Raw genomic sequence first — 26,729 nt, forward strand, 5'->3', positions numbered from 1 at the left:
CTTGGAGGCTTCCAGGAAGCCTGCTACTCGACAATGCTATTCCCAAAAATGGACGAGATTCTCGACCTGGTGTATTTCCAATGCTACAGAACCTCAGAAAGCTTCTCTATCGTCTGTATTGGACTATCTTCTGCACCTGTCCCAGTCTGGTCTCAAGTCTACCTCTATACGAGTCCACCTGAGTGCTATTGCGGCTTTCCATCAGCCTCTACAGGGGAAACCTTTGTCTGCCCATCCTGTGGTTTCCAAATTTATGAAAGGACTTTTTCATGTCAATCCTCCTATCAAACCTCCTCCTGTGGTTTGGGATCTCAATGTTGTCCTGTCTCATCTTATGAAGCCTCCGTTTGAACCTCTCAAAACGGCTCCTCTTAAGTATCTCACCTGGAAGGTGGTTTTCCTGGTGGCCCTCACGTCAGCTCGCCGAGTCAGTGAGCTTCAGACCCTAGTGGCAGATCCACCCTTCACTGTATTCCATCATGACAAGGTGGTTCTCCGTACTCATCCAAAATTCTTACCTAAAGTGGTCTCTGAATTTCACATCAATCAATCCATCGTTCTTCCAGTGTTTTTTCCAAAGCCTCATTCTCATCCTGGGGAAGCTGCTTTGCATACTCTGGACTGTAAACGTGCTCTGGCTTTCTACTTGGATCGCACAAAGCCACACAGAACTGCACCTCAACTTTTCGTCTCCTTTGATCCAAACAAGTTGGGACGACCTGTATCGAAGCGCACCATCTCTAACTGGATGGCGGCTTGTATCTCTTCCTGCTATGCCCAGGCTGGATTACCCCTTCCCTGTAAGGTCACAGCCCACAAGGTCAGAGCAATGGCAGCCTCTGTAGCCTTCCTCAGATCGACACCGATTGAGGAGATTTGTAAGGCTGCCACTTGGTCCTCGGTTCATACATTCACCTCTCATTATTGTCTGGATACTTTCTCCAGACGGGATGGACAGTTTGGCCAAACTGTATTACAAAATTTGTTCTCTTAAATTGCCAACTCTCCCACCATCCCATTGGGGTTAACTTGGAGGTCACCCACTAGTGAGAATACCTGCCTGCTTGTCCTGGGATAAAGCAATGTTACTTACCGTAACAGTTGTTATCCAGGGACAGCAGGCAGCTATTCTCACGTCCCACCTACCTCCCCTGGGTTGGCTTCTCAGGCTAGCTACCTGAACTGAGGAGACACGCCCGGTACATCGGGCGGGAAGGCATTGGCGCATGCGCGGTGCGGGCATCTCGAAACTTCTAAGTTTCTTCAAGCAAGACATGCTTTCAAGATGTCCGTATCGGGGCTCTGTCGGATGACATCACCCACTAGTGAGAATAGCTGCCTGCTGTCCCTGGATAACAACTGTTACGGTAAGTAACATTGCTTTCCCCTCCACCCCACCCCCCTCAGAACGCTACCGCTAAGGCATGAAAGTGGCAGAACCGGAAGCGCACATTGGTCCTGCACGCAGATGTCTGTGCGGGATTATTGGTGCGCCAATGTCCTGCGTGCTTTTGTCGGTTTACCTGTCTGCGGTGTAGGGTCAACAGGAAGTGCACAGCACCTCTTTGTGGACTGTACTGTGGGTGTCCTCTCCTAGTTCATGGATGCATTTCTATGAAACACAGGTCTCCTTATCTAGTGTTTGCATTCATCTCTGAACTAGGAGGACTAACAATGTACTTCTAGGTATTCTGGATTGGCCATTGCCAAGATGCAAAGTTTAGTGGATAATTAGTCTGAGTCAACATGCTATGTTTTTATGTATCCTTGAAAATTAATGGGCTTACATGGTGGCCAATTGTTTCAGCATGGTCATAATATCTACTAGATAAGTGTTTCTTCCAAATAGAATACTCATGGTTTCCTAGTTTAGGGGACAGTATTCAAAAGTGAGGCAACATATTTACTCATGTATAAGTGGTTAGAAAATTGCCCTCCTCAATTACCAGTAAAAGTGGATAGTGTTATTTGGGAACTGAAAGTACACATGGAGATTTAATTCTAAAATCTCTGTATATATTTACATTGCATCTGTTTCCTGATGTGCATTCTACATGAATTTTTAAAAAGAATTTGCTTGCAAGGCCTACAATTATTGCAGTCCCTAGTCACAAATAGTTATTAAACTGTTACTGATAATTAAACATCACTTGGAAATAGAAGTGCTAAGGAATTCCATTTCATCAGTTAGTTGGGCCAGCTGCGCCATAAAGGAAGAAGGAAACAGAATGTGCTTGACTTTATTAAAAAAGTCATGCCATTCAGTAGATAAGCTGACTCTATTAAGATGATTCAGTGCTACTACTGACTATCTTTTTATGTCTGTGTAAGCTTTGTTCTGTAGGCTTCAACAGGAAGCATGTTTTAAAGCATTGTTTTAAAGCTGTTTCTTTCATTTTATACCATGGTAATATGTTTAAAACTAACCTCAAAACATTCCTATTCAGAGATGCATACCAAAATTGCAGTTAAGAATCTTGATCAAGGGAAAATAAAAACCAAATAAATAGAGAACCACTTTTAAGAAGCGACCACCCCCCTTTTTTTCTTCCCGTTTTACCCTCTCCCTCTCTTCTTCCTTTTATTTTTATTTTCTTAATGTAGTTAAAATCTCCCTTCCCTCATGCTCCTTTCGTCTCTAACCTGTCTAAATGTTGTCATTGACTGGGACCTGCCCTATTTTATTTATATGCATGTGCGGTATGGCAGTCACAAACTTTTTCTAAAAGTTCTTCAAGCAAGTCTGCTTGCGAGGCTGTCCGTATCGGGGCTCCATTGATGATGTCACCCATATGTGAGACTATCTGCCTGCTGTTCCTGGATAACGCTTGTTACGTAAGTAACTGTGCTTTCTCTCCTTGAGCCCCTCCCTTTGAAAGGTGAACATAAGAATTGCTGCTGCTGGGTCAGACCAGTGGTCCATCACGCCCAGCAGTCCACTCACGCGGCGGCCCCCAGATCAAAGACCTGTGCCCTAACCAAGACCCGCCCTACCTGCGTTCGTTCTGGTACAACTTGTCCAACCTTGTGTTGAATCCCTGGAGGGTGTTTTCCCCTATAACAGATTCCGAAAGAGCATTCCAATTCTCTACCACTCTCTGGGTGAAGAAGAACTTCCTTACGTTTGTACGGAATCTATCCCCTTTTAACTTTAGAGAGTGCCCTCTCGTTCTCTCTACCTTGGAGAGGGTGAAGAACCTGTCTTTATCTACCGAGTCTATTCCCTTCGTTATCTTGAATATTTCGATCATGTCCCCTCTCAGTCTCCTCGTTTCAAGGGAGAAGAGGCCCAGTTTCTCTAATCTCTCACTGTGAAAGTCCGTTGCAGGATCTCTGTTTCACAGATTTGTACAAGAAATCATTCCATTTCCTTTAATGAATGATGAACCTAATGCTCAGTTGGTGGACGTTGAGCCTCAGATTCTATAAATGGCATCCCGATTGTAGGCAGCAGTAGCCGTCCTACCTCTGTCTAATCAGCCAATCGGGATGCACATTTTTTAAAAAGAAGCTCCCAAGGCAGGCTGCCTACATGAGAGGTGCGCAAGCTTGCCTAAGGCTAGGTGTGGGTGAGGTTTGGCTTGGAAGTCCGTAGGCCAGTGGGAGATGCGTACAATACAGGCCAGTAAAATGCTGACCTACATTGTAAGTAGATGGGGGCCTCCTGCTGGAACCCCCCCTCCCCCCCAAAAAATAAATAAATAAACAATCGCTGACAGGAGGAATGCCCACATGGGCCAACCTAAGATTCCGGTTGGCCCAGGTGCCTAAGGCCCCTCCCCGGTGCATCCCCGCCTCATTCAGACGGAGGCCGGAGGGAAGACCCATCTGGCTAGCCTTTGAAAAAAGTTAGGGGGTCCCTGGGGTTCAGGTGGGGTTTGGAGGGGTTCTAGTGTGTGTGTGTGTGCGATTAAACGGGGGGGGGGGGAGTGTTATCAGCAGGAGGGATTGGGCATCCTTCCTACCAGCGATCGTTCGGGTGGGGGGGGTGTTCCAGCAGGAAGGATTGGGCATCCCTCCTGCAGTGATCTACCTGGGGGGGTTGCTGAGCAGGTTGGACTGGGCATCCCTCCTGCCATGATCTATGGGGGACAAGCGGCCATATTACGGCCGCTAAACTTGCCCTTGCCATGATAAGCTCAGCGGCGACCCTATTCTCTAACCGGCATCTGTAACATGGACATTGGTTAGAGAATTGGCTTCTTTTTAGGCGGGCTTAGGTGTGATTCTGTATAGAATGCCCTTCGGCTTCTGAGATTGGGCGTCCTATACAGAATCCGGGCCTGAGTGTCTTGATCCCCTCCCAGAGAATGCAGAACAGTGTCTGTCCATAGGATCTGTAAGGATGTACAGATTAAAATGTTGGAGATTCTTCTATTTACAAAGCCTGTTAACAAAGAACGTAGACTCTATGAATAGAATTCAGAGGGCTCTTGACTTCAAAAAACAGCAATTAATCATACCAATCAAGGATAGTCATCTCTCAAGAAGGTCAAGAGGACAAAGATCATTTTGGTGCCCCTAGGATGAATGCTCATACCCTGGACTAGACTACCCAATTAACTCTACAATCAAAATCCTTGGTGTCTGTCATCTTGGACCGAAGCCTGACTTTTGAAGATTACACCAACGCTCAGGTTAAAAAATGTTTTTTCACCTTATGGAAACTTCGTATCATTAAACATTACTTTGATTTCCTCTCTTTTCAACTGCTGGTTCAATCTTTGATCTTAAGTACCCTAAACCACTGTTCTTCAACCGCCAGTCCGTGGACCGGTGCTGGTCCGCAGGAAATTTCTGCCAGTATGCGCAGGACCGGCAAGATCGACCAGATATTTCAGCTGGTCCGCACTGGGCCGGAGAGATCATGGGGAGCCTCCGACAGTAGCTTTCTCCTCTCTCTGCAGCTCTCCTTACTTACCAGCATAGTGATTCACAAAGGCAGCCTTGGGGCTTTTGCTGAGTCGCGGCTGCCTCTGATGATGCAACTTCCTCTTTCCTCAGAGGCGGCACGACCCAACAAAGGACCCGAGGCTGCCTTTCTGAATCGCTGCGCTGGCAAGTAAGGAGAGCTGCTGGGAGGGGAGAAAGCCACTTTTGGAGGCTGGGAAGCTGCTGGGCAAGGGGAAAAAAGGGGCAGCTGCTGGGATGGGAGGAGTGAAAGGAGTCTGGGAAGCTGCTGGGCAAGGGGAAAAATGGGACAGCTGCTATTAGACTTGGAGGGAAGGATAAGGAGAGATGCTGCTGGGAGGAGAAGAAGGGAAGAGAGTTACTGCTGGACAGGAGGAGGAGGGAAGGGAGAAGGAAAAAGGAAGGAAACAGCTGGCAGGGAGATTAGAGAAGGGGAAGAGGGGAGACAGGCATGACAAAGTAAAGAGCTTGATAATGGGAAGGGGTCAGCAGAGAAATAAGCAGAGAGGGACAACGATGCTAGATCTGGTGTAGGAGAGATAAAAATGAAGAGAGCAGTGAAGCTGGAATGAATCATGTAAAAAGGAGAGAGGGGGTACAGGCTGGATGGAAAGGGGAGAGGGGCATAGAAAGAAGACAGATACCGGATTGAAGAGACAGAGAGGGCAGATGCTGGAAGGAAGAGAGTGAAAAGAAGATGAAAGCAGAAAACAGAGACGACAAAAGATAGAAAAAAATAATTTTATTTCTATTTTGTGATTAGATAATATTAGATTTGAAATATATATCCTGCTAAAGGTGATGTTAGACTTAACTTGAGACTGCAAAGCCCAGGCAGTGCTTCTTTAGCTTCCAGCTCTCTGACGAGGGGGCAGTTGCCCTAGTTGCACTCCACTAAAACTATTCCTGTCATGTGACTGCAGTATTCTGTTAGCATGATATTTCTGTGTAGCATTCTGTAATAATTTGGCTTGTTCAGTTTTCTTGATAGTAGAGGGGATATATGTGAAGGGAAGGGGAGACAGGGGTTTTGTTGATCCTTGCTCAGTATTATTTGTATTTATAAAATGACAATTGTACAGAATATTGTTTCTTTTTATACTTTAATAAAATACATTCAATATAAAATCATAACTGAGGCTTGTGCGGATGGGATCAGATGATTTGCGGGGACCGAGCTCGCGAAGATGGGGTGGAAACGGGGTTTTTAAATTTTAGTCCTAGTAGTTTGCCGGTCCACAAAATAGTTCTTTTATTTCTGCCGGTCCACGGGTGTAAAAAGGTTGAAAAACACTGCCCTAGACTATTGAAATATCATATACTTGGGATCTTTTAAGAAAACCATCAAACGACTGAGAATTGTCCAGAACGCTGCAATCCATCTCATCTTTGGTCACTTGCCTTTGCTTCAAAACCATAACAGGTTCATCCCCAATCTGTCTCACCACTTCAAATTTCCAGGCACAACCAGCACACGTAGTGCTTACTTGTTCACCTTCCCATCCTTGAAGGGCTGCATCTACAAGATATTCTGTGATCGAAAACTATCATTCCAAGAAGGCAAATGGAACAAACGTTTAACCAACATTATTTCAAATGCACTTTCTTATCAAACTTTCAGGAAATTAATCAAAACTTATCTCTTTGACAAATTTCTCTGACTCCACTTCTGCCTTGATGCATTCCTAAAATACTCCCAGATAACCTTGATTAATCTTAACATTCTAATGTAATTTCGAAAGTTTTTTGTATTATCGCTGTCTGCATATAGTCTCTTCATCTGTAACCTGCTCTGAACTATTTGCGATATCTACTCTAATAAAATCCTAAGCACGCATGCGCACTCCTACCTGCGTGTTCCGTGATCCGTATGTCCGTGGCGGCAGGAGTGTGCATGTGTGCTTAGGGTTCTATTACCTTGGGAGAAAAAACAGCACCACACTCGCAGAACCCCAAGGATGTTCTGAGCGAAGTTATTTTTAAGTTCTAAGCTGTGGTGGCAGCTCCTCTCACGAGTCCCATCTGAGTCGGAGAAGTCTTCCGACGCAGGCGGGGATCGTGAAATGAGCTGCCGCAGCAGCTTTAAACTTATAAATACCTCCGGCACAGAACTAAACAGTCGGCAAAAGAACGTCGGACATTGCACGCGATCCCGGACGCTCCTCGCACACACTAGTGGGCAAAACAGCTTCCCACGCACCCGAGCAACCTCTAAGCGCGGGCCATCCTGCTCTTCAGCTCCTCCAGGCAGCGGCAGACCTATCCACAGCCAGCCCTCTGCTGCTCTTCTGTCTGCCAGATGCTGGACAGGGGAATCAGGTAAGGGGTGCTGCAGTACAGGGGGAGCAGGGAAGAGGTGCTGCTGAGCAGGGGGGAGGAAACAGGAGGGGAGGCCTGCTGCTGGGCAGGGGGGAGGAAACAGGAAGGGAGGCCTACTGCTGGGCAGGGGGAGCAGGGAAGAGGTGCTGCTGGGCAAGAGGGATGTAACAGGAAGGGAGGCCTGCTGCTGGGCAGGGGGGGAGGAAACAGGAAGGGAGGTCTGCTGCTGGGCAGGGGGAGCAGGGAAGAGGTGCTGCTGGGCAAGGGGGATGTAACAGGAAGGGAGGCCTACTGCTGGACGGGGAGCAGGGAAGAGGTGCTGCTGGACAGGGGGGTAACAGGAAGCAAGGCCTACTGCTGGACAGAGGGAGCAGGGAACAGGTGCTGCTGGGCAGGGGGAAGGTAAAATGAAGGGAGAAGGGCTGCTGCTCGACAGGGAGCAAATTTTCCCTGTGGGAACTCATTTTCCCGTCCCATCCTGGCAAATTATTTTCCTGTCCCTACCTTGCCCTATTCCTGCAAGCTCTGTCCTCATTTGCACAAGCTTCAAACACTTTAAAATCATAAGTGTTTGAGGCTTGTGCAGTTAAGGCAGAACTTATAGGAATGGGGCAAAGACAGAGACAAAACTCAGTGGGACAGGATGGGGAAATTGAGTTCCTGCAGGGATGGGGAACAATGTGTCCCTGTGCCATTCTCTACCCTGAACCTACTTGGAAGGACGGTTTATTGGAATACTGTGCTCGCTTCCTAAACCATTTATACCTTGATAGTGTGTCCTATTGGTTATCCTCCTGCTAGGTCTCAAAGATTATTATATCTGCTGCTTCATTTAGAGCTATGTTCTCTAACTTATATTATTTTTAGGCTTCTATCATTTGTATACAGACATTTCAAAGCATGTCACTTTGTATCTACAAGCTATTTAGCAGTTGACAAGGATAATATGCTATTTTTACTCTGCTCTCCCCTTAAAGACACATGAGTGGCTTTTGCCTTTGTTGCAACCTTGCTATCGAGATGCCCTAATTTCTCTTTTTTGATAGTATCCTACTAAGATATCTCTGATTTCAGCTGTGAACAACTGCTAGGGTCATAGAAAAAGGTTCATTACATTCTTTATGCAGTGAGCAAACATTTCACTCAGATACCATGGGAATGTAAATCATACTTACCTTTATTAGTAGGTACTTAAATTATGAATATTAATATAAAGGTGGAATCGGCTGTTTTGCATATAATTAGAGTGGATAAATCGTTTGGAATTGCCGAAACAGGTGATGCTCTCCTTTCAAGTGAATTTTCTCCTTTATGGCAGCACAGAGATTGCCAGACTAGAAGTTGGACTTCTCTATGATATCCCTGTAGGTCTCCTTTATATACCTTTTGCCATAGCTCCTCCAAGTCTGATACTCTATCCTCCAGGGGATCAGACTTGTTCTGTGTTAGGAGCTCTTTTGCACAAGTATGCACACAAGATCGCTAACCAACTAGGAGAGAATCAAACATGTGACACACCCCATATCATCTGCTGCTAGATTGCTGCTTATATCTTATCTTAGTTTTGCAGAATTATTTTGCTATGAGCAATATTCTCACTTCTATCTAAGTGCTGTACAATCACGTACATGGGTGCTTTTCTCTCTTGAAAATGAGGGGTTTTGCATGTGCATGCATGCTTTGCTTCTCATTATATATCCCAAGATAGCTAAAACTATTATGTATCATCCTAACACATATTATCCCAGGACAAGCAGGCAGCATATTCTCACACATGGGTGACGTCACTGACGGAGCCCCGCAGTGGACAGCCTCGAAAGCAGACTTGCTTGAAGATCTTTAAGAGCTTCTGAGTGCTGCATCGCGCATGCGCGTGTGCCTTCCCGCCCGAACTAGGGGGCACATCTCCTGTGAGGATCCTCGGTTCAACGTTTTCCGCGGAGCTGAGAAGACCTGTTCCTCTTAGCTCTGCAGCATTGTGCCTTCTCTTCACCGTGGCTGGATTTTTGATTTGGTCGCTGTGTTCGCGTGTATTTTTTCATTTGATGCAAACTAAAAAAAAAACTTGTTCTCATTCGCCGTTGGGTACGGGGGCTTTGGGCCTAGGCCCAACCCTTTACTTTCCTATGGTACGGACTTTATTTTTTCTATGTCCCGGCCTTTAACCAGGTTTAAATGTTGTTACCAGTGCGGCCGGACAATTTCCATCACCGACCCTCATAGTCGGTGTATGGTCTGTTTAGGGGAGAATCATCGCCCTGAAGATTGTGTTCGCTGTCTGACCCTTCAGCCTCGAGCTTTCCGCCGCCGTTGTGACTGGTTTGTCCAGCTCTTCACAGTTATGGAACCCGATAAGACCTCGACCTCGGGGACGACTTCGGTCTCGAAGACCTCAACTTTGGGGGTTGCCTCGGGCTTGAAGACCTCGCCCTCCACTCCGGTGCCGGCCTCGACCTCGGGGTCTTCGGTCTTGAAGGCCTCATCGACTCCTTCCTTGAAGTCTGCTCCTGTGGGTAAGTCTCCTGCCACTTTTTCAGGTGCCATACCTAAGAAGCCACTGGAGTCTCTGCCTCAACAATCCGTGACCCCGGGTTTGTCTGCCTCGTCGAGACCTCCAGCTAAGCATGCCTCCAAGTCTCAGGAATACTCATCCTCGAGGTCGCCCTCCTTGGAGCACACTGCGGCACCTACGAGACCTGATCCTTTTGTCTCGATGCCCATGTTTGAGGATATGTTGAAGTCTATCTTAACAAATCTAATTTCCTTGATTGTGGCTGAACTGGTTCCGTCCTCGACCCTGCTCCCTGTAGACCAGCCTGGGCAGCAGTCTGAGCCTCCTGTGAAGCCACCTCGGGGCAGATCTCAGAAGCCTACCTGTATTTCTTCCAATGACTCTTCGCCGGAACCTCCCTCGATGTCTCCGTTGCCTTGGATGAAACATCAATCGAAGCATTCGAAGCATCTTGCTTCCAAACTTCCTAAGACTCCCGAGCCTTCTTCAAAATTGAAGCATCGGTCTCATCCTCGCGGTGCCTCGACAATTTCATCTCTGAGACCGTCGAGATCGGGGACTCGTACATTGAGACCTCTTTTACAGGACTCATCTCCTCCTGCATCGATGCATTCCATGCCTCAAACCCCGAGGACCTCGCCATCGAGGAGTTTGAAGCTCAAGCACTCCTTAATTCCACCTCAGACTGGTAGTGCGGCTTCTTCCATCACGGTGCGCTTGGAATCTGAGCCTTTATCTCAATATTCTCGGGAGGCTTCGCCATTCTACTCGGTGGCTCCTCGGTCTCGTTCTGCCTCCCCTGAGGATGCTTTGGCCTCGAAGTCTTCTTCATTCGCCAAGTTTGTCTTTGATATGGGGCAGGCCCTTCATTTGGATTTACATTCAGACTCCAAGTACACTCCAGAATACTTGGCTGACATGGAGCTGCCACATCCTCCTAAGGAGACCTTGAGGTTGCAAATGACTCCAGTCCTTAAGCAAACCTTCATGAGGAACATGGAATCTCCTTATTCCATCTTGGCCGTTCCTTCTAAATTGGAGTCTCGATACTGCACTGTACCATGTAAGGGATTTGAAAAGTCTCAATTATCCCATCAGTCCTTGGTGGTGGAGTCCTCTCTGAAGAAAGCTCATCCATCTAAACTTTCTGCAGCTGTTCCACCTAGCAGGGAAGGTCGAACCAAGGATAAGTTTGGCCATCGATTGTACCAAAATTCCATGATGGCTAACAGGATTCTCAATTACAACTATGTTTTCACCATCTACTTTAATCATTTTCTGAAGCTGCTGCCTTCCTTCTATTCGGACCTGTCCAAGCCACGTCTCCAAGAGTTTAAACAAATTCTCCAAACTCTTTCGCAATTGAGGCTTTTCATGTTACAAGCATCCTATGATGCTTTCGAACTTTCCTCCAGAGTCTCTGCCTTTGCAGTTGCCATGTGTCGCCTGGCCTGGCTGCGAATAGTTGACATAGATCTAAATCTACAGGATCGTCTTGCAAACTTGCCCTGACAGGGGAATGAACTCTTCGATGACTCCATTGAAGCTGCCACAAAGCGCCTCTCAGAACATGAGCGCTCTTTTGCTTCTCTGATTCGACCTAAGCCCAAGACTCCTCCTGCTCGGGCTTATAAACAACCACAACGTCGTTATCCTCAGAAAATGATGCCAGCTTTCTCCAGACCTCCTCCTAGACGCCCTCAGCAACATCAGCGTCAACAGAAAGCTCAGACTCCTGCGGCCACCAAGCCGGCTCAGTCTTTTTGACGTTCCCAGTTTGAGCATTCCAACCTCCCTGCATCCAAATTCTCTTCTACCCATTGGAGGTCGTCTTTCCCATTTTTGTTCCCAGTGGGAAAACATCACTTCGGATCTCTGGGTTCTGACCATTCTCCGAGAGGGATACTCTCTGTGCCTGCTTCAGGTTCCTCCAGATCACCCTCCAAGAGAGTGTCTTTCCAGGTCCTCGCAACTTCCCCTTCTTCTCCAGGAAGCTCAGGCTCTCCTTCGCCTTCGAGCTGTCGAGGAGATTCCTCTCTCCCAGCGGAGCTGGGGTTTTTATTCCCGTTACTTTCTGGTTCCAAAGAAGACGGGGGACTTGCGACCCATTCTGAATCTCAGAGCCCTCAACAAATTTCTGGTCAAAGAGAAATTTCACATGCTTTGGCAACATTGTACTCCCTAATGGATCAGGGAGATTGGATGTGCTCGCTGGATCTCAAAGAGGCTTACACTCAATATCCCTATTCATCCGGCCTCTCGTCAATACCTTCGATTCAAGGTGGGGAATCTTCATCTACAGTACAGAGTTCTTCCTTTCGGACTCGCCTCCTCCCCCAGAGTTTTTACGAAATGTCTGGTGGTAGTGGCTGCTGCTCTTCGTTCTCAGGGTCTTCAGGTTTTTCCTTACCTGGACAACTGGCTTATCAAAGCTCCCTCTTCTCAAGGGGTTATTGCAGCGACCCAACAGACTATTGTGTTCCTCCAGAGTCTGGGGTTTGAAATCAACTTTCCCAAATCCCAGTTGACCCCATCTCAGTCTCTTTAGTTCATCGGGGCCACTCTAGACACTGTCCAACTGAGAGCATTTCTGCCTCCAACACGTCGAGATACCCTCCTTTGCCTTTGTCATCAGGTGTCTCGCCTTCCATCGATTTCTGCGCGTCAAATGATGGTTCTGCTCGGCCACATGGCTTTTACGGTTCATGTGACTCCTTTTGCCAGACTTCACCTTCGCATTCCTCAGTGGACCCTGCCATCTCAGTGGCAACAAGCTACAGACCCGCCTTCCCGACAAATTACAGTAACTCCTTTGTTGAAGCGGTCTCTCCACTGGTGGATGCTCTCTTCCAATCTTTCCAGAGGTTTGCTGTTCCACATTCTTCCTCATCACAAGGTTCTCACAACAGACTCGTCAACCTACGCAAGGGGGGCCCATGTGGACGGCCTCCGTACCGCGGACCGCCTTTGTCATATCAATCTGTTGGAACTCAAAGTGATTTTCAATGCTCTCAAGGCTTTTCAACACCTTCTTCACGACAGAGTGGTACTTGTCCGGACGGACAACCAGGTAGCCATGTATTACGTCAACAAACAGGGGGATAAGGGCTCTCCCTGTGTCAAAAGGCTCTGAATCTGTGGCATTGGGCAATTCATTGGAACATCTTTCTCAGAGTTGTCTATATTCAAGGTCAACACAACTGTCTAGCGGACAACTTGAGTCATTTTCTGCAACCTCACGAATGGACACTCAATTCCCCCATGCTGCGTCAAGTATTTACTCAATGAGGGACTCCACAGGTAGACCTTTTTGCGTCCCCCCTCAACCACAAGCTACCTCAGTTTTGCTCTCGGATGTACTCTCTCCAACGTCTGGAGGCGGACGCTTTCCTCTTGGATTGGACGGGTCAGTTTCTCTATGCCTTCCCTCCATTTCCACTGATTCTCAAGACTTGTCAAACTCAAGACGGACCATGCCACCATGATTCTGATAGCTCCTCAGTGGCCCAGACAACCGTGGTACTCCCTTCTACTTCAACTCAGCACCAGGGAGCCTCTGCTTCTACCAATTTTTCCCTCTCTGCTTACTCAGAGTCGAGGCTCTTTACTTCATCCCAATCTGCAGTCTCTACACTTAACAGCTTGGTTCCTTTCTGCCTAACAGACTCCTCGCATTTTTCTCAGTCTGTTCAAGATATTTTGGTTGCTTCCAGAAAGCCATCCACTCGACAGTGCTACGGTCAGAAATGGACTAGATTTTCTGCTTGGTGTTCCACCCGTCAGATGGAGCCTATGTCTACTTCCTTGGCTTCTGTTTTGGACTATTTACTTCACTTATCGCAATCTGGACTTCAGTCTACATCTATCCGAGTACATCTTAGTGCTATTGCTGCTTTTCATCAGCCTCTCGATGGGAAACCTCTCTCTGCACATACAGTAGTTTCCCGATTTATGAAAGGACTATTTAATGTTCATCCTCCACTTAAACCGCCTCCGGTGGTTTGGGATCTCAACGTGGTTTTAGCTCAACTAATGAAACCTCCATTTGAACCGCTTGATAAAGCTCATCTCAAGTATCTCACTTGGAAGGCGGTTTTCCTCATTGCGCTCACGTCTGCTCAAAGAGTCAGTGAGTTGCAAGCTTTGGTTGCTGACCCACCTTTCACGGTTTTCCACCATGACAAGGTGGTCCTCAGTAGTCATCCAAAAGTCTTGCCTAAGGTGGTCCTCAGTACTCATCCAAAATTCTTGCCTAAAGTGGTTTCAGAATTTCACATCAATCAATCTGTTGTTCTGCCAGTGTTTTTTTCCCAAACCTCATTCTCACCCTGGAGAAGTGGTGCTTCATACTTTGGACTGCAAGTGTGCTTTGGCTTTCTATTTGCAATGCACTCAATCTCACAGAACAGCTCCTCAATTTTTCATCTCTTTTGATCCGAATAGGTTGGGACGTCCTATCTCAAAGCGAACCATTTCCAACTGGATGGCTGCTTGTATCTCTTTCTGCTATGCTCAGGCTGGTCTACCTCTGCAGGGTCAAGTCATGGGCCATAAAATTCGGGCTATGGCGGCATCTGTAGCTTTCCTCAGACCAACTCCTATTGAGGAAATCTGCAAAGCTGCCACTTGGTCCTCGGTTCATACATTAATCTCTCATTACTGTCTGGATACCTTATCTAGGAGGGATGGCTATTTTGGCCAGTCCGTTTTGTAAAATCTTTTTTCTTAAATTTCTTCAAGCAAGTCTGCTTTCGAGGCTGTCCACTGTGGGGCTCCGTCGGTGACGTCACCCATGTGTGAGAATATCTGCCTGCTGTCCCTGGATAACAACTGTTACGGTAAGAACTGTGCTTTACTGTTTAATGAATGCTGAGGTAAATATCATGTAGTGTTCCTTTATCGCACATTAGCAACTACCCCGACTGTTGAAATGTAATGCCTCTTAGGTGTTTGGTAATACCTGAACCTTAATTTTTCCCTGTCATCAAAATGAATCATATCTGGTCTCTAGACCAGGATAAATACTCCTCGTCTAAATAAGAAAAGACTGACTAATAAAATTATACATAACCATTATTTTCCTTTAAATATATACAGATCTGTCATATTTCATGATAACTAAATATGCTCAATTTAGTCCGTTTTATAACCATTTGCTTAAATTCTTCTCATCTGAGGTCTTGCTGTTTTAACTCAAAGGTTAAATTGTCTTTGTTGTATATATTGTCTGTCTTCACTAGACTGTATAGTGCCAAGGAGTAGGGGCTGTCCATTATGTGTGTCTACTGTACTATGTATATCCAGTATGTGCTATACAAATTTATTTTTTTTGGGGGGGGGGAGTTTAGTGTGGTCAATTCTGTTTGTCATATGCACTTTTGAATTTATTGTAAAATAGAGTGCAGCATTCTCCAAGCTGTTCTCTGGTTGATATAAAAGCATTTTGTATGTGCCAGGCAGGCCATTCATTAAAGCTTTCATTTTTTCACTGTGCTAAGTAGAATTTTTTGGAACTAGTCTTCCTCAGTAAAAATGACGGTCCCTCTCTTGGCCTGGAATGAAACTTCAGATCTATAAAGTATTTAAATCTGGTTTATTCTGGAGTGTTTCTTGCACAGCACTTTGGCAATTCATTTTCCACTTAGGTTACATTTATTGGGTCTAGAGACTGAAATATTACAGAGACCTTGGGCTAGATTCACAAAGCAAACCGATCGTGTGCAGGGCTCGGCGTGAATGTGGGGGGTGTTCGGCATGGGGGGAGGCTTTTTTTTGTTATAGGCCTTCTATTTTGCAGCCTATTTTAAAAAAAAATCCAGCAGAGCCCTGAACGCAGTGACAGGAGGCTGCTTCTCCTGTCACTACTGTCAGGGCTCTCCTCGACTCAATCCGATCCGTGCAGTCGGTTGGGGGCATGCCTCCGATCACCTCCATTTGCATGAAGATGGTTGGTGAATCAGTCGTCCTGCCTTCAGTCGCACACGGATTGGAAGGTTAGTGAATCTAGCCCCTTGTGGTCACAAATGACTGGCTGGTATTTTTAACAAAAAATACTTATAGATAAGTAATTTCCTGACCATTACAAGCAGAAAAAATGGCAATTTGATGGGCAAGATAATAAATCCTGAATAAACTTGGAAACTTACCCCCTCTTTTACTAAACAGCGATAGCAGTTATTAGTGCACGGAGCCTTGCAGAATGCTCCACACTGCTCCCGATGCTCATGGGGGGAGGGTATTTAAATTATATTTTGGGTTCCTGTTTGGTTACTATATTTTTCCTGGCTATTGTTTGCCACTACATATCCAAAATACATTTCATTTATTTGATTTGATGAAATTAAGACTTCAAAATAAATTCTGAAAGCTTTCTGCAAAAGACTTTTCCATATTTGAACTCTAAATTATTTAATTTGAGGTGGACAGGTAAAACCACCATGTAAAAAGAGAGATGCATGGTGTTTGGGAAATTTACAATTTTCATTTTGTGTTACTCTCTATGAAGTATGGAAAATATTACATCATGTGAAAACTGTCGTATTTGCTTTGGTCTCTAAAGTTTGAAACCATTTGCAAAACCACTACAACCATTGTTTCTTTTTTTGTTGTTGTTGTTGTTAGGTGCTTGGTCGATGTTTCTTGACAGTGATGCAAGTTCACTTCCAGTTTTTGTCCCAAGCCTTGCAGAAGGTACAGCCAGTGGCCCATGCTTGTTTTGCTGAGGCTGTCGCACAAGAAAGAAAAAATGGTACTGGGTCAAGAAGCTCTAATCTAAGCCCTACCAGAGAGCTAGAAGATGCTGTAAGATCATGGAAGGGTGCTGCAGAGGTTAGCAATTCAATTTCTACTTAACTATTATGTAAACTTTTTTTATTGCTTACCTAGAAAAAATCTACCAGATGGAATACAGAATTTTAAAAAATAAAATACACATAAAAGTGCAGAGACTAGGTTGAGCCTGGATCTGAAACAACTTAAGAGAACTACCCTCCTTAACCAGTTACAGCTAATTGGATCCAGGTAGAAGAGAACAGAGGAACCTTCACCTAGTACATCTCTCACATCTTTCTATAACATAAAGTCAGCAAAATATTCCTCAGTTTCTACAAACAGTTAATGCATTTACTTGTTCGGATTTTGGTGGAAATAAGTAACAATGACTAAACTGATCAAAATCAAATAAAAGATACATGGGCTCATGCTGGTTGATAGGAGAGGTGACAGGGTAGAAGGAGCAGCACAGAACAAGGATGCTGTCTCTTTCCTCCTGCCACTTTGGTCATTACTGGTTTGAAGTATATAGAACAGTATATTTCTCCTGGCAGAATCCTGCACAACTGGTGCAGTGCAGAATTTGCGCACATACCTTTTGTTCTGCCTCCCAAGGAAGCCGACAGAGGTCGCATTGTGAACATGCTGCTAACAGGGGGAATGCTCTACCTGTGTGGAGAAGAAGCAGATTTGGGTCTGCAGCTGGCAAGTTAATCCCTTGCAGATCTGTTTGGCCAGCCTGGAGTAAACTTTGTAGAGCTCAGGGTCTGTATCCCTAGTAACTTAACTCACCCACTGAATCGCAGGGGCTTCAGCTTAGGCTGTTAGGCATCCACAGAGGACACTCAGGGCTCTTCAGTGTGCTGGCTGTATTTTTACACCTCTCCCTTCATGTGCGCGGTTCCATGGGGGTTGAGGATCAGTCCGCACAGAGGACACTCAGGGCTCTTCAGTGTGCTGGCTGTATTTTTACACCTCTCCCTTCATGTGCGCGGTTCCATGGGGGTTGAGGATCAGTCCGACTTTGGTTTCACTGGTAACCTGAAGATTTCAGTGTTTGGAGGATTAGCTGATGGAGACAGGGATTCTTCTCCTAGATCCAGCTACTTCTTAGAATTGAGGCAGACTGCAGCACCTTCAGAGCACATGTCCACAGTAGAGAGTTGCACGGGGACAGAAATCCCACCCGTCCCCGCCAAAATCCCACCTGTCCCAGTGAGGAATCCCTCCGTCCACACCCGTCCCCGTGAGGAATCCCTCCGTCCCCACCCGTCCCCGCGAGGAATCCCCTCCGTCACCATCCGTCCCTATAAACTTCAGAAATAGTTATTTTATTTAATTATGCTACTGAATTAAAGGCTCTGGTAGAGACCCATTTACAAATAAGCAAAGAGACTTTATTAATTTGGAAATATTAATTGGGAAGAATACATACTTTGTAAATGGGTTTCTACCAGAACCTCTAATGTAAATATAAAATATAAATACTCAGCTGATGAGAACCCACAAACTGTCAGCTGAGGACTTCCTTTGCAGTTGGCCGGGGGTCCCTTTTGCCAAGCTTGGCAGGCAGCAGTAGCGTCCCTGAGTCACAGATGCTGGCACCTCAGTGGCTCATGGATGCTGCCAGCGACTGCTGCGCTTGGTGGAGGGGAGTTCTGGCCATCTCTAGAGGAGGTCCTCTGCTGGCGGTGCTTGGGGATCCCCACCAGTCACAGCAAGGGTCAACAAGTACTTCAACACTGTAGAAATAAAACCAGAAATGCATTTCCTTTTCTTTTGAACACAAAACAAAGACATCTGCCATATACATTTCCCAAAGCTAACATATTTTAGTCAATAAATTCCGTTTTTTACCTTCGTTGTCTGGAGACTTATTTTTCCATAAAGTTGGTCCCAGTTTCTTTTTTCCGCTTTCCCATCTTCTGTAAATTCTTCTGTTGCTGTCCATTGGTTCCCCCTACCATGGTCCAGCATTTATCTCTTTCTCATCTTTCGTGCCTGCCCACCAGCCCCATGCCCAACATTTCTCCTTCTATCACCTCTCTCCAACACTATGCCACATCTCTCCCTCCATTCCCTTCACCACTGTCCAATATTCCTCCCTCTTGCATCCCTTTCAATCTGTCCCATTGTTCCCTTGCCACATTTCTCACTCTCATCTTTTTCTTCCCTATCACATTCTGTACCTTCCTCCCTACGACCAAAAATTCTCCTCTTTCTTCCATTTGCCGTGTGTGTGCCGTGAGGGAGGTCTGGTGCCCCAGAGTAAGAGCAGGGGTGCCCACACTTTATGGGCTTGCGAGCTAATTTATAATGACTAAGTCAAAATGATCTACCAACAATAAAATTTAAAAAAAACACAAAGCACACTGAAAGGCAGAGAAAATGTTAATTATTCATATTCCGGGTTTTTTCAAAGAGGTCACAGCAGATGACTCTATGCAATGTCACCTCGGTAACAAAATACAAAAATAGACAAATACACCCCCTCCCTTTTTACTAAACCACAATAGTAGGTTTTAGCACAGGGAGTTACGCTGAATGCCTCGCGCTGCTCTCAATGCTCATAGGCTCCCTGCGCTAAAAAACGATATTGCGGTTTAGTAAAAGGGAGCCATAGTGCAAAATATAGACAGCAGATATAAATTCTCAAAACAGACACATTTTGATCACTAAATTGAAAATAAAATCATTTTCCTACCTTTGCTGTTTGGTGATTTCATGAGTCTCTGGTTGCACTTTCTTCTTCTGACTGTGCATCCAATCTTTCTTCCTTTCTTTCAGCCTCCTGTATGTTTCCTCTCCTCCAGACCTCATTCTCTCCCCCAACTTTTTCTTTCTGTCTCCCTGTTCCCCCTTCTTTCTGTCTCCCTGTCTGCCCCCTTTCTTTCTTTCTCCTTGCTCTCCCCCAAGCCACTCGGTTTGCTGCCACCGCCATCAGGGAATAGCCCCCAAGCCACCACTGTCCCAAGCTTTCCCTGCAGAAGCGTCGCGCTGACCAGCATTCCGCTCCCTGACGTCAATTCTGACGTAGGAGAGGAAGTTCCGGGCCAACAAGGCATTTCTCCTCATTCCATCCAGCCTGAGCCCCATCTCTCCTTGATCCAGCATTTCCCTTCTGTGTTTGTCAGAATTACCATTCCACCTATTTTCCAGCATCACCCTTCTTTGTGTCCATCTCACCTATATCCCTATCTCACCACTTTTTCAGAATCTTCATTTGTCTCTCTCCTTGTCTTTACCCCATGTTCACCATTTGCCCTTTCAATGTCTTTATCTCCCCCCCCCCACACTTTTTCAGCATTACTTCTATTTTACTTCCTCTTCATGTCCCCTCTGTATCTCTATCCTTATTCAGTAGGTCCTGCTTACCCTTTCTCTTCTTTGTGTCACTATCTCCATTTTCAGCTTTCCCCCCATTTTCCTTTGTTACTGCACCCGGTAGCCAGAATCTTTCCACCCTCCCTCCACTCCGGCCCAGCCCAGTATGAAATATTTCCTTTTGTTTCCCTCCCCTCTCTCTCTCTCTTCTGCTCCCTCACCCACGAGTCCTGCATCTGGCCCTCTCCCTTCTACCTGCACCTGGCAACACCCCCCTGCTCCGCGGCTCTCTTCAGCAACTTGTCAGCAGCGGTGATCAAGACAAGCTGCCGACATCGAGGCCTTCCCTCTACGAGTCCTGCCTTTGTGGAAAAAGGAAGTTGAAACAAGCGGGACTCGCAGAGGGTAGGCCCCGACATCAGAAGCTTGTGTCGATCGCTGCTGCTGAGTTGCCGAAGAGAGCCGCAGAGCAGGGGGTGTGGCCGGAAGCAGGTAGAAGGGAGAGGGAGAAAGGAAGGCTGTAGAAGCTCCGGAGCATGACACCGACCCCGGCCAGGATGATTTCTTTTTCAGGCGTGCAGCTTACAAGTCCGGCGTCGCAGCGGGAAATAGCCATGCTGAGCAGTGAGCTCAGCACGTACACAGATGAAAGCCTTGCTTGCTGATTGGTCCGACGGCACGGCGGGGCGGGGCCGCCGGACCAATCAGCAAGCAAGGCTTTCGTCTGTGTACGTGCTGAGCTCACTGCTCAGCATGGCTATTTCCCGCCGCGACGCCGGACTTGTAAGCTGCACGCCTGTATCGCCAGAATTTAGGTAGGCTGTTTTCATCCCCGTGGGCCAGGGGGCGTCCCCGTGGGAGTCCCGTGGCCAGGGGGGGAACCCGCGGGATCCCCGTTATCCCCGTTCCCGTGCAGACCTCTAGTCCACAGTGAGTAAGGCTATTACAGCCTATGGGCAATATCGGGGGAGGGGAGGGGAGGCTTAAAAAATTTTTTTTGAAGGATTCTGCCACATTATCTTGGGTCTTTCACCTCTAAAATCCTGTTTTCTGAGGGTTTTTTCAGCTGTTTTTTATTTTATGCCAAAATGCTACTGCCGCAGCCATCTTGGATTTCGTGATTTTTTTTTTTTTTTTTTTCAAAGTTATCCAGATCTTTCAAATCACCTCATTTTGCTTCAAAACTGGCAGGGGATGGAGTCCTCAGGATCTGACAGTTAAACAGTCATCTTGGTGGCGATTACTTCTGCCAGGATCAAGGAGCAAAAGGGGCGCTCAGGGAGGATAAGGCCATAGAGAAGACCGTATGAATTCTTTGCTTCGGTCTTTATGGAAGAAGATGTAATAGATCTTCCTGAACCATAAATGGTTTTCAAGGGTGATGATGCAGAGGAGCTTAAAGAAATCTCAGTGAATCTGGATGATGTGCTAAGCCAAATTGACATGCTAAAAAGTGATAAATCACCTGGACCGGATGGTATACATCCCAGCATACTAAAAGAATTGAAACATGAAATTGCTGACCTGCTAAAATTGCCTGTAGTACCTGAAGATTGGAAGGTGGCCAATATTAACACCGATCTTTAAAAATCCGGGAAAATACAGACAGGTAAGCCTGACTTCAGTGCCAGGCAAAATGGTGGAAGCAATTATAAAAAAATTAATTTGTGGAACACATAGGCAAACATGATTTAACGAGACAGCATAGGTTCAGCCGAGGGAGATCTTGCCTCACCAATTTGCTTGACTTCTTCAAAGGTGTGAATAAACATGTGGATAAAGGTGAGCCGGTTGATGTACCGCTGATGGAACAAGTAGTATCATCTGCAAATTTAATGACCTTAAACTGTTCAAAGTTGTTAAAAACCATGCAGATTGTGAAAAATTATAGGCAGACCTTAGGAAATTGAAAGTCTGGGGTCAAAATGGCAGGTGAAATTTAATGTGGGCAAATGCAAAGTGAGGCGTATTGGGAAGAAAAGGATCTGGGTGTCATTGTAGATAATACGATAAAACCTTCTGCCCAATTTGTGGCGGCGTCCATAAAAAGCAAACAAGATGCTAGGAATTATTAAAAAAGGGATAGTTAACAAGACTAAGAATGTTATAATGCCTCTATCACTTCATGGTGCAACCTCACCTGCAGTATTGCGTTCAGTTCAGGTCTCCTTATCTGAAGAAAGATATAGCAGCATTAGAAAAGTTTCAAAGAAGAGCAACCAAGATGATAAAGGGAATGGAATTCCTCTCATAAGAGGAAGGACTAAAGAGGTTAGGGCTCTTCAGCGTGGAAAAGAGACGGCTTGGGGGGGGGGGAGATATGATTGAAGTTTATAAAATCCTGAGTGGAGTAGAATGGGTACAAGTGGATCGATTTTTTCACTCCATCAAAAATTACAAAGGCTAGGGGACACTCGAAGTTACAGGGTAATATTTTTAAAACCAATAGGAGGAAATAGTTTTTTCATTCAGAGAATAGTTAAGCTCTGGAATGAATTGCCAGAGGTTGTGGTAAGAGCAGATAGCGTGGTGGAGACAGAGACTTTCTGAATTCAAAAGGGCCTGGGATAGGCACGTGGGATCTCTTGCTGAGAGAAAGAGATAATGGTTACTGCGGATGGGCAGACTAGATGGGCCATTTGGCCTTTATCTGCTATCATGTTTCTGTGTTTCTATGTTTGGACAATTTCCTGGAGGAAAAGTCTATGGTATGTTATTGAGAAGGACATGGGGGAAGCCTCTGCTTGCCCTGGATTGGTAGCTTGGAATGTTGCTACTTGGGTTTTGGCCAGGTACTAGTGACCTGGATTGACCACTGAAAATGGGCTACTGGGCCTGATGAACCATTGGTTTGATCTAGCAGGCTATTCTTATGTTATGACACCCAGCTCTTTTTCTTGGCACCAATTCCCAATGTGCATCATTTTGCATTTATCCACATTAAATTTCATCTGCCACTTGGACACCCAGTCTTCCAATTTCCTAAGGTCCGCATGCATTTTAACAACTTTGATTAGAAAAACCAAAAGGAACACCAAAAATAGTACAAGTCACTTGAAATATCAATAGGTGCTCAGAACCATTTGGGTGGTAAGAAACTTGCAAATGGGGACAAGCCCCTAGTGCAGTTTCACAATTCTATCATTGCACCTTCTAAGATCAGTGAAAGTTTTTGGAAAATGCAGTGTATCATAACTTAATCTTCAAAGTGAACAATGTGAAATGTTACTTAGCTTAAGTAGAAAAAAGTGTTACCAATTGAATTTTGGTGACCTCCCTGATTTTCGTGAACTGTTATTGTTACATGATGTTCATTATTTCTGTTATTCTTATTATTCAATAAACAAATTGAACTAAAAGAAAAGAAGAGTTGACTGAAGTTTGATTGCAGCGGGCTCTTATGGTGGGTTCGGACGCATTTCACCATGCGGCTTCCTCAGAGAACCCCCTCACGCTGGTTGAAAATCAATACAGAAGCTTCATCCTGACAATAAAAAGTGCTGTTCACAGACTCAAAACAAGAAAACTTTGTACCAATCTCTCGATGCTGGAGGTGGGTGTCTTACACTCCTCTCATGGCTACTGTTCTTCTGGTTTGCTAACGTCACCCTCAGCTGATTCCCTGGAATAGCTATCAAGACAGCTTGTCAGTCATTTGTGGAGAAATGCCCACCACTCGACCTCGCGGTTCAGCCCCCCTGGGGCCTCCGTCTGCCAATGATATATCCATACCTGTTCTTTTTTTTCCACAGTACAGCTGACATGTTGCGTCCTTGAGTCAAACGCAGGGCTTCTAAAACCACAAATTTCAGGTCTTCCAGCGTGCCTGTCAGTACTGCGTAAGTGGTGCTGCCAGATCTCCCCGTCAAATCTTACTCAGATGTTTTGTAATACGGACTCATATGGTTCTAATGATGTGACCAATATAAAACATTTGACATGGGCAGGAAATCATATAAACAACCCCCTTCGTACTACAATTTGTATGCTGTTTCAAAGTGTGAACTTTCTGCAGCCTGGGGTGTACAATCTCTTGAGTTTCTATAACGTGAGCACAAACACTGCACCGACCATATTTATGGTGTCCCCTACAAGAGACATGGTAACTTGAATCAGGTCGCAAAAATAAAGACGATGTCACTCGTTCACACAAATTTTTCCCTCTCAAGTATGCAAACATGGGTGGTAACTCAAATCCCTCATGGAATTGTAAAATATGCCAATGGACTTGTACTGTCTTCTTGATCTTGAACGCCTGATATAAGTATGGTAAAGTACACACCATTCGAGGTTCCACAGTGTTAAGTGTACTCTGTAAGAGGTGGACCCACTGGGCATACAAAGCACTTTTGTAAGCTTTTTTGATAACATCTTCAGGGACACCCCTCTCCACAAAGCATTGCCACATATCCTTAGATCTATTCTTATAGTCCTCAACTGTACTACACAGGCACCGTAATCTCAAAAATTGTCCCACGGGCAAATTTGTCCATAAGTGTCTAGGATGGTAACTGTCAAAACATAGAAGGTTGTTCCTGTCAGTGCTCTTGCGATATATGGTAGTCTCAAATTTGCCTTGGGTTAAACAGATCTGGATGTCCAGAAATGAAATTTCAGAGTAGCCGTAAACTGAAGGTTAGACTATTGCTTCTAAACAAAATTTGACCTTTAATATTCCACAGACCCGAAGGTCAACTAAGATAAGAACAAAAACACTGTGGAGACGACGATGTCCAAGATGCAGGTCTTTATTGAAATACAGTAAATTAATCCACATGACGAGATGTCAAGGACCCAAAAAATGGGGACTAAGAACCCAAACGGTCTGTGTTTCAACAACCCTGTCTTCCTCAGGGGTCCCTGAAAGTCCTAATGCAAAAATGTGGATCAAATCCTAAAACCTAAAGGTGGTCAAATATGGGAATTGACTGGTCCAAGTAGAAAACTCTGCGCGATTGAAAAAACATCAATAGCTGGAGAGTTTTCTACTTGGACCAGTCCATCCCCATATTTGACCACCTTTAGGTTTTAGGATTTGATCCACGTTTTTGCATTAGGACTTTCAGGGACCCCTGAGGAAGACAGGGTTGTTGAAACACGGACTGTGTTGGGTCCTTAGTCCCCATTTTTTGGGCCCATGACATCTCGTCATGTGGATTAATTGACTGTATTTTAAATAAAGACCTGCATCTTGGACATCGTCATCTCCACAGTGTTTTTGTTCCTTTCTAGACAATTACTTCTACATACCTTCTTCAGAAGAAGCCTGTTCTGGACTTTCTCAAGGCTCATTCCACTAGGGCAGGGGTAGGCAATTCCGGTCCTCGAGAGCCGGAGCCAGGTCAGGTTTTCAGGATATCCACAATGAATATATATGAGATGGATTTGTATGCACTGCCTCCTTGAGATGCAAATCTATCTCATTCATATTTATTGTGGATATCCTGAAAACCTGACCTGGCTCCGGCTCTCGAGGACCGGAATTGCCTACCCCTGCACTAGGGGTTAGGGGTCAGTGGCTTCTTGGGCTTAGTCTTTGCTACTGCCTCCAGTGGATATTTGTACGGCTGCTGCTTGGTCTTCCTTGCATTCCTTTGTCAGACACTACTGTGTGATTGTTCAGGCGCATCGGGACACAGTATTCTGTGAGCGTGTTCTGGTGTCAACCCTTCAGGGGTCTCACCCATGATGGAGACTGCTTTGGTATCTCCCACTTGTAAGATGCCTATGCTGGTCTGGAGAGTTGCTAAAGAAGGAGAAATTAGGTTCTTACCTGCTAATTTACTTTCTTTTAGCCTCTCCAGACTGGCACAGGACTCCACTCTGCCTATTGTCGTGTTGTTCTTCTGGGTGTTGAGCGTGCAGATTTTGTTTTTTCTGCAGGTTCTAGTATTTTTCTAGGGCTCGGGAGAATTGAAGAACAGCAGCTGTGGCTCAGCTGGCGTAACTGGCAAGCTGTGGGACATTTTCTTGCTGGGATCTTTCCTTTTTCATTTTCCAACAGCATTTAGTTATATCAGTGTTACTTCTGTTCAGAGTCTTGTTTATTTCTGTTTACAGTTCTTAGTTCTGCTTGGCTATTCAGCAGACTGAGGTAATTAGGGGGAGTAACCTATTAAGTACCATTCCAAAGTTTTGTCTCAGTCTCCACCTGCTGGTCATGATGAGATATAACCCACTTGTAAGATGCCTATGCCGGTCTGGAGAGGCTAAAAGAAAGTAAATTAGCAGGTAAGAATCTAATTTCTCCATTTATTTGGACACTACTTTGGAGTGAAACATGTAAAGGTGCGGTCTGATGTTATATTTATTTCATGGGAAAATACACATGGGTATTCCAATTATGATATTGGGATCTCCAATACTGAGTTCACTCCTTAGCCACTAATATACGGTTTTGTGGATTTAATTATGTTACTTCGATTAGATCACATTAGGGAGAGTTAGTGTTTTGAAAAAAGTATTTCCTGACATTACTTCTAAGTTTCCCATCTTGGGCATGTGGGGATGAAATGTGATGCAGACAGCCTGGCATTTACTAATGCAGGATACTCTTCATGGAAGAATCAGAATCCAAGGCCCAAGAGTTACTAGATATTAACCATTAAAAGAGCAGAAAAGCTGAGGTTACAAATCAATGGAAAGAAAACCCAATGCATGACATGACAATTTAGCAGCTGGTATGTAAAGGAATTATAAAAATCTAGGATCAGTGATCTGCAACTGTTGATATTGCAGCCTTCACTAATTTCAATTGGTGCCTGTGAAAGAAGCACAGTGTTGGACTGAGAGTACCAGGATGAGCTTTTAATCCTGCAGTCATGCCATCAGAAAAATGGATATTGCTTGCAGAGGACTTGAGCAAGCTGGAAGTGTTCCAGAAGAAATGTGT

At 45.4% G+C, this 26,729-nt stretch overlaps 1 protein-coding gene across 2 annotated transcripts in view; it reads left to right on the forward strand.

Moving 5' to 3' along the window:
• Positions 1–26,729, forward strand: part of GARRE1 (granule associated Rac and RHOG effector 1) — a 131,629-nt gene that overhangs the window by 43,232 nt on the left and 61,668 nt on the right. For both annotated transcript variants that reach the window (XM_033940667.1, XM_033940668.1), the window contains exon 3: positions 16,364–16,570. In XM_033940667.1, the coding sequence (XP_033796558.1) occupies positions 16,364–16,570 (207 nt within the window). The remainder of the gene's footprint in view (positions 1–16,363; positions 16,571–26,729) is intronic.

This window comes from Geotrypetes seraphini, chromosome 4, assembly GCF_902459505.1.
Source record: "Geotrypetes seraphini chromosome 4, aGeoSer1.1, whole genome shotgun sequence".
NCBI classification, from domain to species: Eukaryota; Metazoa; Chordata; class Amphibia; order Gymnophiona; family Dermophiidae; genus Geotrypetes; species Geotrypetes seraphini.